We start from the raw sequence: 11,211 nt of genomic DNA on the forward strand, positions 1-11,211 counted from the left end.
TATATAGTTTGCCAAGCTTCTTAGTTTCATGAAGTTTTCTTTTGGGTGATTTTAATTATTTGTGTTTTATTGAGGCAGATGTTTATCTGAAAGAGAGATATAAAGAGACTTTGCTTAGGAGCCAAAAATGAGTTCCATCTTCTAAAAATTCACTGAAGATATAAATGCAGGTTGAATAGGAAATAAAAGCTTGAGCCCAAGAATAATGACAGAAACTTACCTTCCTTGTCAAAACCTAAAAGAACCAACATTTTCTGAAGTTACAGCATGACTAATCTTCCATGCTCATTAAATCACATGATGTTCTTATTCACACTTTATGACTTTTACATTTTTCTCAATTAGGCAACAAATGTAATGTTTGTGTAGGGTATGGAAGGATTAACTCCTGTATTTGGGCCTCCTCCAGATGACAACAGATGGACCATTGGTACTATTTTGTCAAAGAACCTCCTGTGTTCTGACAGTTCTTTCTCAGATAATATTTAGCAAATTGAAGCTTTATTGGGCAAATTTTATTCAAAGTGGAGTGTGACTACAAGAAACGTTTGTTTTCTTTCTATGAAACTATGAGTGGTTCAGAGCATGATATCTGCATTTAGATATTGCTAAGCAATATAATTAGTACATTCTTTGGATTCTTTGTGCAATTGAAAATACATCTAAGCACTGTGAATGAAGAGAGAGAAAAATGCTTAAGTCACATGGGAATATTCTTGAATTCATGAATTTGCACACACATAATCATGTTCCTCCACATAATCATCCTCTCTCTCTCCCTCCTTCCCCAATATATTTCCAGTGAAATAGGAAAGAATTTATGTAAACATTTAGGTCATATTCCCCTACCACATTTAGCAACCTACATTAATCTTTGAGATTCTCAGCTGGATTTACTGAAGAACATTGACAAAGTTAACAAGTGGTAAAGTTAATTGGAATCTAAATCTCCTAGCATTTCTCCCTTCCATCAGCATTTCTTTGAATGCCCTTTATGCAATTGCAGCAAGGTTATGTGACTTCTTAGAAAAGCTTATATTAACATCTTGGAGATTACTTTATGGCCATAAAAAATATGAATACATTAGAGAATGACAGAATAGTATGTGAATGGGAATAAAAAGTTGCATGAATTTTATTCTCAATGTGTAATGATTAGAAGATGATTTAAAATTCAGCTAAATATGAAATCGAATGTTTATTTTTAATACCAATATTTTGCAGTGCTATATGACTTTAAAATAATAATATATTATTTTATATTGCACTTAATTATTTCCAAACACACATACACACACACACCACAAAAAAATCTAATTTTATTCTGATAAGAAACTTTGAAGTTTAAGTGCTATTATTGTCTCTACTTTATGTATGAGGAAATAAAAGCAGATAAAGGTTAATGACTTGCCCAGGGGTCACACAGTTAGTGGGTGCCTGAATTTGGAATTGAACTCAGGTCTTGGACTTTAGATTCAAGGTTCTATCTACTGTAACATTCAATTCTAAGTCATAGGGAAAATAATCTTTAAAGAACTGAAACTGAGGACCAGAGGGCAATAAAGATGCAAGCTAGGTGTGAACAAACTACAAAATCTCTGAAAAGCTTTTGTAATGGAGATCATCAAAGAAATGTATAAATACAGAAGATGACATATCTTTCATGTGGTATGAACAAAGAATTGATGAACTATTTCCTTCACTGGTTGCCATGAAGTTAAAAAAAAAGTGCCAGTTTCTTCAGCATGTTGACCTAACTTTTTGAATTCAGCTTTGGAAATATGAAGAATGGGCAGGCATGGATAGATCGTGGGATAATGGATTTAGACCTAGAAGGACTTCATCATATATATAAATATATATAAATATATATATATATATATATATATATAAATATATATATGTATATATATATATATGGAAACTAAGATAAAAAAGATTAAATAATCCCTCAGCAAATAGTCAAGCAAAACTGAAACTACAGAATAGCAAAAGAACAAAGGACTTCTCAGTTTCTTTTTTTTATCTTAATAGCATTTTATTTTTGTCAATTACATTTAGAGATAATTTTCAACATTCACTTTTTTAATGTTTTCTCCTATCCTCATTTTAAGACTTTAAGCAATTTGACTTAGGTCACACATGAGTATTTTTAAAAAGTGATCTTTTTGGGATACATATACAGTGGTAGTACTGCTGGATCAAAGGGTATCAACATTTTAATAGCCCTTTGTGCATAATTCCAAATTGTTTTCTAGAATGGTTGGATCAGTTCACAACTCTACCAACTCTGTATTAGGTTCCCAGTTTTGTCATATCCCTCCAAAATCTATCATCTTCCTTTTGTGTAACATTAATCAATTTGATAGGCCTGAAGTGATACCCCAGTATTATTTTAATTTGCATTGTCTAAATAACAGTGATTTAGAGTGTTTTTCTTTTTAAAAAATATTATTTGTTTATTTTCACATTACTACAATAATATTTTTGTAAGTGTAAGCAAAATCCCTTCCCCCAAGAAAGAGAAACCTCAAGAAAAAAAATGAGAAAAAAAGTGAGCTTCAATCTATATTCAGACACCATCAGCTATTCATTTGAAATGAATAGGATTTGGCTCTCAGCTCTTCTCCAAGCTCCCTGCAAGGATCTGCTGCTCTGGTCAATCACATTCCTGAACCAAGATGGTGAAGGTCAGAGTCAACGGATTTGACCGCATCGGGTGTCTGGTGACCAGGGCTGCATTCAACTCTGGCAGAGTAGATGTTGTGGCCATCAATGACCCCTTCATTGACCTCAGCTACATGGTTTATATGTTTCAATATGATTCCACCCATGACAAGTTCGAGGGCACTGTCAAAGCTGAGAAAGGAAAGCTGGTGATCAATGGAAAAGCTATTTCCATCTTCCAGGAGCGGGATCCCACAAATATTAAATGGGGAAATGCTGGAGCTGAGTATGTTGTAGAGTCCACTGGTGTCTTTACCACCATGGAAAAGGCTGGGGCTCACTTGAAGGGTGGAGTCAAACAGGTCATTATTTCTGCCCCTTCTGCTGATGCCCCTGTGTTCGTGATGGGAGTGAACCATGAGAAATATGATCATTCCCTTAAGATTGTCAGTAATGCCTCCTGTACCACCAACTGCTTGGCCTCCTTGGCCAAGGTCATTCATGACAATTTTGGCATTGTGGAAGGACTCATGACCACAGTGCATGCTATTACTGCTACCCAGAAGACTGTGGATGGTCACTCTGGCAAGCTGTGGTGTGATGGGCATGGTGCTGCCCAAAACATAATCCCTGCTTCCACTGGAGCTGCTAAGGCTGTAGGCAAGGTTATCCATGAGCTGAATGGAAAGCTCACAGGCATGGCTTTCCATGTTCCCACTCCCAATGTATCTGTTGTGGATCTGACCTGCCGCCTGGAGAAACCTGCCAAATATGATGACATCAAGAAAGTGGTGAAACAAGCATCAGAGGGACCATTGAAGGGCATCCTGGGCTACACAGAGGACCAGGTTGTATCCTGTGACTTTAACAGTGACACCCATGCGTCTACCTTTGATGCAGGCATTGGTATTGCTCTCAATGACCACTTTGCCAAGCTTATTTCATGGTATGACAACGAGTATGGTTATAGCAACCGTGTAGTCGACCTCATGGTCTTCATGGCCTCCAAAGAATAAAATGGGAAGCCATGGATGAATCTTCATCCCCAGCCAAAAATAAAGTTACATCACTGGGGAGCCCACATCCCTAACATGTATTCCTCTACCAGGGATCCTGTGTCCCATTCACATCCTTGTCCCAAAGCACCCCTGTAGTAGGGGGAAGTCTAGAGTCCTTTATTGTGTACCATCAATAAAGTCATCATATTCAGTGGAAAAAAAAAGAAATGGGTAGGATTCATTATCATGAGTCCATCAGAGAAGTTGCTTCCATATTTTTTCCCACAGTTGTTATTGCTAGCTATATTTCCCTCCACTGTACTCCTTCCCAACACTATTTATTGTATTCTCTTTCTCACCCTGTCCCTCCTCCAATGTGTGTTGTATCTGACTACTCTCTCCCATGATCTTCCCTCTCTTCTATACCTTCACTCACCCTCTCCTGCCCCTGTCCCCTTTCTTTGTTTCTTTTTTCCCTCTAGGGTAATATAGATTTCCATACCCAATTGAATGTGTAGGTTATTTCCTCTCTGAGTCCTTCTGATGAGAATAGAGGGTCACTCATTCCCCCTCACCTTCCCCCTCCCATTCCATTGCAAAAGCTTTTTCTTGCCTCTTTTATGTAAAATATCTTTGCCCATTCTACCTCTTCTTTCCCTTTCTCCCAGTACATTCTTTTCTTGCCCATTAACTCCATCTTTATAAAATATTATATCTTCATATTCAGCTCCCTACTGTTTCTTGTCTACATATACTTCTTCTAATTGCCCTCATAAATGAGGAGGTTCACATGAGTTATCAGTATCAGTATCAGTATCATTTTCTGTGCAGGAATACAAGCAATTCAACATCATTAAATCCCTTTTAATTTGCTATTCCCATCCACCTTCTCTATGCTTCACCTGAGTCCTATACTTGAAGATCAAACTTTCTATTCAACTCTTGTTGCTTCAACAGGAAAGTTTGAAAGCCCCCCCCTATTTCATTGAATGTCCATCTTTCCCACTGAAATAAGATGTTCAGTGTTACTGGGTGGTTGATTCTTAGTTAGAATCCTAGTTTTTTTGCTTTCCAGAATATCATATCCAAAGCCCTGTGAGTCCTTAATGGAGAAGCTGCTAAATGTTGTATAGTCCTAACTGTAGCTTCATGATATTTCAATTGTTTCTTTCTGGCTACTGGTAAGTTCTGGTATTTGGCTCTAATATTCATGGAAGTTTTGTTTTGGGATCTCTTCTAGGAGATGGTTGGTATATATTCCCTCAATTTCTATTTTACCCTCTGCTTCTAGTATATCAGAGCAATTGTTTTTCTGGAGAATGTCTTGAAAAATAAAATCTCGGATCTTTTACTGGTCATGACTTTCAGGTAGCCCAATAATTTTTAAATTATCTCTCCTTTTTTCCAGATCAGTTGTTTTTCCAGTGAAGTATTTTCAATTTTCTTCTAGTTTTTCATTTTTTTTGTTTAATTGTTTTTGGATTTCTCACAAAGTCATCAGTTTCTTTTAGCTCCATTCTACATTTGAAGGAATTATTTCCTTCAGAGAACTTTTTTAACTCCTTTTCCATCTGATGAAATCTTTTTAAGACATTCTTCTCATTGCCCTTTGGGATTGCTTTTTCCATTTCACCTAAATTGATTTTTAAGATTTTGTTCAGTGTTATTTTCTTTCTCCAATCCTGATGGAGCTGACCCTTCCCATAGATCTTCCAAGTTGTCTGGGCCATAAAATTATTTCTCTTGTCTTTATGAAGTTTCCACCACTCTAGAATTTAGTTAGAATCATAATTTAAGTGCATTTGGAGTGATATAAAGGAGAGCTTCTGGGATTTCCTGCCTTCATTCTCCATCTTGGCTCTGCCTCTAGAGTATTTTTTTATGTTTATAAATAACTTTAATTTTATTCATCTGAAAATGATCTGTTCATCATCTTTGACCACTTATCATTTGGTGCATGACTTGTGTTCTTATATATTTGACAAGTTACAGAAATATTTAAAAAGCATTTAATCTTAGTTGCATTGGTTTGTTTGTGCAAAAACTTTTTAAATTTAATTTCATCAAAAGTATGCATTTTGTATTTTATAATGTTCTCTATCTCTTCTTTGCTCATACATTCTTTTCTTCTCCATAGATCTGACAGGTAAACTATTCCTTATTCTCCTAATTGTCTTATTGTACCACCTTTTATGTCTAAATCATGTAGTCATTTAGATGGATCTTTTGGTTTCAGTTGCAATAATGACCATAAACTGAATCTGATCAGCAGAAATTTGTAATATACCATGCCTGCTTAGCCACATAATAACCTGTAGAATTTCATTTAACAACTACAAATTGTGTGACTTTCTTGGTTGCATGCATATAAGAAAGTTCAGAATTAAAGGGATGGTCTTAGTAGATATTATGAAGCATCTATCATTACTGAGCTGATAATGTTGGAAGTTTCCCATAGTCTTTTTGCAGGGTATAACTTTCCTAAGATCTTATGCCTGCTTCTTGAAGAGTGAGCTTTAATTATGATGATAGTAAGATAGATGTATAGGATTTATACTTGGTAAAGACAATAGACAATTCTTGATAATACAAGTGCACATTCTATGAAGTTTCCTAATAGGACTTTCTTTGAACAAAACAAATTTTCTAGGTATTTTACATACCTTGATTCCCAAGTTCTACTCTTTTCCAAAGTTTGAATACTGATCATAAGACAGCTTTTATCTTTTTTACCAAAATTCTTGTTTCTGCCAAATTGCTTCATTTCTCAAATAAGCATTTTTATGTGTCCATTATTTTGTAGGGTCTTTCTATGATCTGTATTTCTATACTTTCTCAATCATTCCCTCTTCTTTTGAAAAAAACATATTTGCCTTACTTGGATATGATGGCTAATGGTTTAGGGGTGTGCAGAGAAATTCTCTCTACCTCCAGAGATCTTCTGGAGAAAACACAAAGTACTTCTGAGTCGGAAGTTGTGCTTTCTCAGAAGTCTCAGGTTTAGGCCCTAGATAAGTAGTAAATTTGATTTTTTTAGCCAATTCTATTTTCTTTAAAAAATAAGTGTTCTAGAGCAGCTAGGTGGTGCAGTGGATAGAGCACCAATACTGGAGTCAGTAGTACCTGAGTTCAAATCCAGCCCCAGACACTTAATAATCACCTAGCTGTGTGGCCTTGGGAAAGCCACTTAACACCATTGCCTTGCAAAAAAAAAAAAAAACTTAAAAAATATAAGTGGTTCTCTACTGTCTGCAAAATACATTACAAATTCCTATGTGGGCCATTTTAATCTGTCTGCAAACTGCATCTAATCTATCTTTCCAGACTTTTCCCTCAAAAATAACTTTCACAAACTTTACATTTTGTCAAATTGCAAGAGTACTTCTTCTTCCTCAAACTTTGAACTTGAGCTTCTACCTATATTAATTTACACAGCCTATCCTTCATATATTCTTTTAAATCTCCTTTTGTTAAAAATCTTAACTCTTTTAAAGTGTGGGATCAAGTGCCAGTGCTTTTGAAAAGTTTTTTCTAATCAATTGTTTGTTAGTATTACCAGTTTCCTCAAATTATCTTATAATATACTTACTCATGTGTATACTCTAACACATCACACTTCTCCACATTGAGAGAAACTTACTGATTTGATTTTATTTCTCTCTTTCCAATGACTCTGGATCCTTGCTTTGTCACAGTTGAGGGACTTTGCATAGTCCAAGGAAATTATTAATTGGTAGTACGTTTTTACAGGTCATGGTAGGGAATTCTGACAAAATATGATGCACAGGAGTATGGAAATTGCCAACCACTCCAGTACCTTTGCTAAGAAAACTGAATGAACAATACACACACCTCAGGAAATAGAAGAGGCCAGATGAACTTAACATGCTATGGTCCTTGGGGTTGTGAAAAATCAGACAACTAACAACTGAACAACAATAAAAAAAGAACTCTAGCATTAATATCTATCTTTTCACAACTCCTCCAATATTGCTGAGTATGAGAAAAAATGTTAGTTGGGCTTCTTTTTATTTCTCTCATCACTGGAGATAATTAAATTCCTTTCCTCTATTTATACAACCATCAACTTAGTTCCAAAATGATAATCTTTCACTAGAAAACTGCAACAGGTCTGCCTAATTCAAATCTCTCCTCACTGCAGTCCATCTTCTATAATACTGCCAAAGGAATTTTCCTTAAGTACTAGCATGCTTGATTCCTTACTCAGATTCACCCCACATAGCACATCTGTTGTCACAATTTATCTTTCTGACTTTACAACCTCTCTTTCTATAAATTCTATTCTCTATCACAGAGCCCCTACAATTCTACCAACTATTTCATTCTTCATCTGGGATTTTGAAATAACCTTCTAATTCTTCATTCCTTATATTTTTAGCCACTGTAATCTAGCATCCATTCATTCAACTGTCAAAGTGATTTTCCTAAAGTACAGTTCTATGTCACCTCTTTATTCAAAAACTCTAATTGTGCCTTTTTTTACTTCTAAGATCAAATATGAAATTCTCTCATTTAAAACATTTTGCAACCTTACCCTTCCCTTCCTTTATAAATCTCCTTGAGATTTATTCTCATTTATATTTTCTACAATGTGTCTTTATGGTATGTATTCTATATACTGTTTCCTATGCATGATAATCCCTCTCCCAGCTACATGCATTTGCTTTGGCTTTCTCTCATGATTGAAACATCCATGTATCTATATGCTTTCTAGTTTCTTTGACGTCCTGGCTTCAAGACTGAACTTAAAAACTTCCATCTGCTGGATTCTTCTTGCAGTTTCTCTATTCCCCTCCACGCTCATTTGTGTGTTCGCTCTTAGTTTACCTTCCCTGTAATAAATAGCTCTAATAACCACAGAATTGTTTTGATATTGTATCCAGATAATAGAATGTTAACATTTCTAGAGCAGTTTGCCTTTTTTGCATCCTATTTTGAATAGTGCCTAGAATATACTTGGTTCCTAAAAACAAAAACAAAAATCAATTCAGTGACTGAATTGCTGAATTATCTTCAAATACATCAACTCTAGTGGCTCCCATTGCCTTCAGGATAAATATAACATTCTCTGTTAAACTTCTAAAGATGTTACCACATGGATTTAATCTGCCATTTGTACCCATTAGTTATGTGCTTCCCCCTTTGACCTTTGTAAATGCTATGATTGCCTGAACTGGCCATTTCTCTATTTCTCACACAAGATGTTCCTTCTATGTCCATTGACTTTGTATTGACTTTGGTCTTCATGCTTGAATTTCTCTCCCTCATTAACTCACCTCATGCACTCATATTTTTTGAAGACTCCAGTCAAGCATCATTTTCTATATGAAGTCTTTTGTGATCTTTCCAAATAACTTGCACACTTTTTCCTTAATTATCTTGTAAATTTAACTACTTTGGGTATGTTGCCATTCATTTCCCTTCTGTATTTGTATATATGTATGCATATAGATTTTATCACCTTCTTCATTAAATATCAAAGCTCTTTGAGAGCAGAGATTATTTCACTATTTAAATTTCTATGTCTTGGATAGAATCAGGTATAAAAATTAATATGGAACTTCTGTGTAATTAGTCAGTGATTTACAGAGTTATTTCAGAAATTACTCCTTCACTCAAATGTAATTTCTTTCAACTATACCTGGTACATAGTAGGCAATTAATAATTATTTGTTAAATGACAGTTTGATTTTTTTTTTTGTATATTGCCTATGTCCCTCATCCCTGAAATTGGATATCCCCATGAAATTGGAACATTCTCGTCTTCTTCGAAGTCTTTTGACTCTCCTTTTATTTATATTTCTTTATTCATTCATTTATATATTTTCATCCATTTGCATATGTATATTTTCAAGTTACTAAATTTCCTTCCAACTTCCCTTCCCACCCCCTACACTCATCAGCGAATCGTTAAATTAGCATTGTACAGACATATTTTGATGAACTTGTTTACAGATTAGTATTAGTTATTTTCAGCACAAGGAATTGGGATTAATGGAAAGAGATACATATGAGATAATTTTTACGAAGTGTTCATCAGATTCTGCAGGGTTGTTTTTTTTTTTCTTTGTGTGTGTTTTGTTTTGTTTTGTTTTTCTTCCTCTGGATGGGGATAATATAGTCCATGGCCAGTCTAATACTGTTGTCCTAGCTCTCTCAATTGCTGATAGGAGCTGCTTCATTCAAGGTTGTTCATCTCACAATGTTGTTGTTGATGTGAGCATTGTTCTCTTGGGTCTACTTCCTTCACTCAGCATCAGATCCCATAATTCTGACTCTCCTTGAAGAATATGTAACCTCTGAATATGGGGACCACTGAGCAGAGGGAAATATAATATTCCCTGTTTTTTCTGCATTGAGACAAAATATTTTCTATATTCCTTGAGTGAGGAATATACCTAGCAAACAGATACTCTGTTAAAATATTTTATCTCTTGAAACTATTAAACCTTCTAGGGAAGTTTATTGACTCTATATTAGCCTTCTATTTAATTCTATCTAAACTAGTATCTCCCAACTTGTCTCACCATGCTTTATACCTCATAATGTTAGCAAAGGCCCTAACTCCCAATCAAGGGGATGCCTTCAGCTAAGGTAGTCTAAATTCTTAACCTTAATTTAAGAATTTAAGATTAATTTATAATTTATAATTTTACCTCTTCCAGGCATATGTAGAAACACAGCTTTATGTTATGCTGTAAACCACTCCTTAGTCCTTCCTAGTGTCTTCCTTATCCCTACCCTAACTCCTTTCTGCACAGGAGGTGGGTTAGTATCCATATAAACATTCTGCCCATACTTCTCTATGTCAGATCCAAGTTTATCTAAGCCCAACTACCATGTTGTGGATTTTCTTTCCAGATTCTTAGCTGTCCTCGATGTTATTACCAGCCTATCTTGTAGTTATTTTGTCTTTACTTAAACTTACTATCTTTAAAAAAAATCACTTTCTTTATCTTCTAAAGAATTTTGTAAATTAGCTTGTATTATTTTGCAGCAACATGTGAATTACATTTTCCTACACCCCAGGTAAAAAATTTTGTGATTTCCTCACTTAAAAGAAGCTAGTTCTAGGTTCTCCCACCCTTAGCAAACTTCTGAATCCAGCTGCAAATAATCAATTGTATCTTTTTCTTTATTGACAGATATATTTTATATTTTTATCTTCACATTTTCTTGCCAGCTATCTCTCTATTCTTTTTAGAGTATTCAATCAGTATAAAATTATATAAGGAATTAGTCCATTTTTTTACCAAATATGAATTTTACCTTTTCATCTACTTCTTCATACTCTACCATTCTTCATCTTATTACATGTTATAATTATATTCACATATTTTGCTTGCTTATGCTTATTTTCTAAAGTAAAATTAAATGTACCATGATTAGAGAGGTAAATAGAGTAATATGTTGCATGATATATATTATAGCTATTTACATCTCTAATGAGTCCCTCTTCCAATAAGTCAAAAATCACTTTGTTTTCAGTTTTAATTTATCTTAAGTATATCTATGTAGATATCAA

General features: G+C 34.6%; 1 protein-coding gene across 1 annotated transcript; it reads left to right on the forward strand.

Moving 5' to 3' along the window:
* Positions 1–2,681: 2,681 nt before the first annotated feature.
* Positions 2,682–3,752, forward strand: LOC141522470 (glyceraldehyde-3-phosphate dehydrogenase-like). Its single transcript, XM_074235951.1, has one exon. It carries the CDS (start codon positions 2,682–2,684, stop codon positions 3,681–3,683), a length of 1,002 nt encoding a protein of 333 aa, XP_074092052.1. The 3' UTR covers positions 3,684–3,752.
* The last annotated feature ends 7,459 nt before the right edge of the window (positions 3,753–11,211 follow it).

This window comes from Macrotis lagotis, chromosome 1 (assembly GCF_037893015.1).
Source record: "Macrotis lagotis isolate mMagLag1 chromosome 1, bilby.v1.9.chrom.fasta, whole genome shotgun sequence".
NCBI classification, from domain to species: domain Eukaryota; kingdom Metazoa; phylum Chordata; class Mammalia; order Peramelemorphia; family Peramelidae; genus Macrotis; species Macrotis lagotis.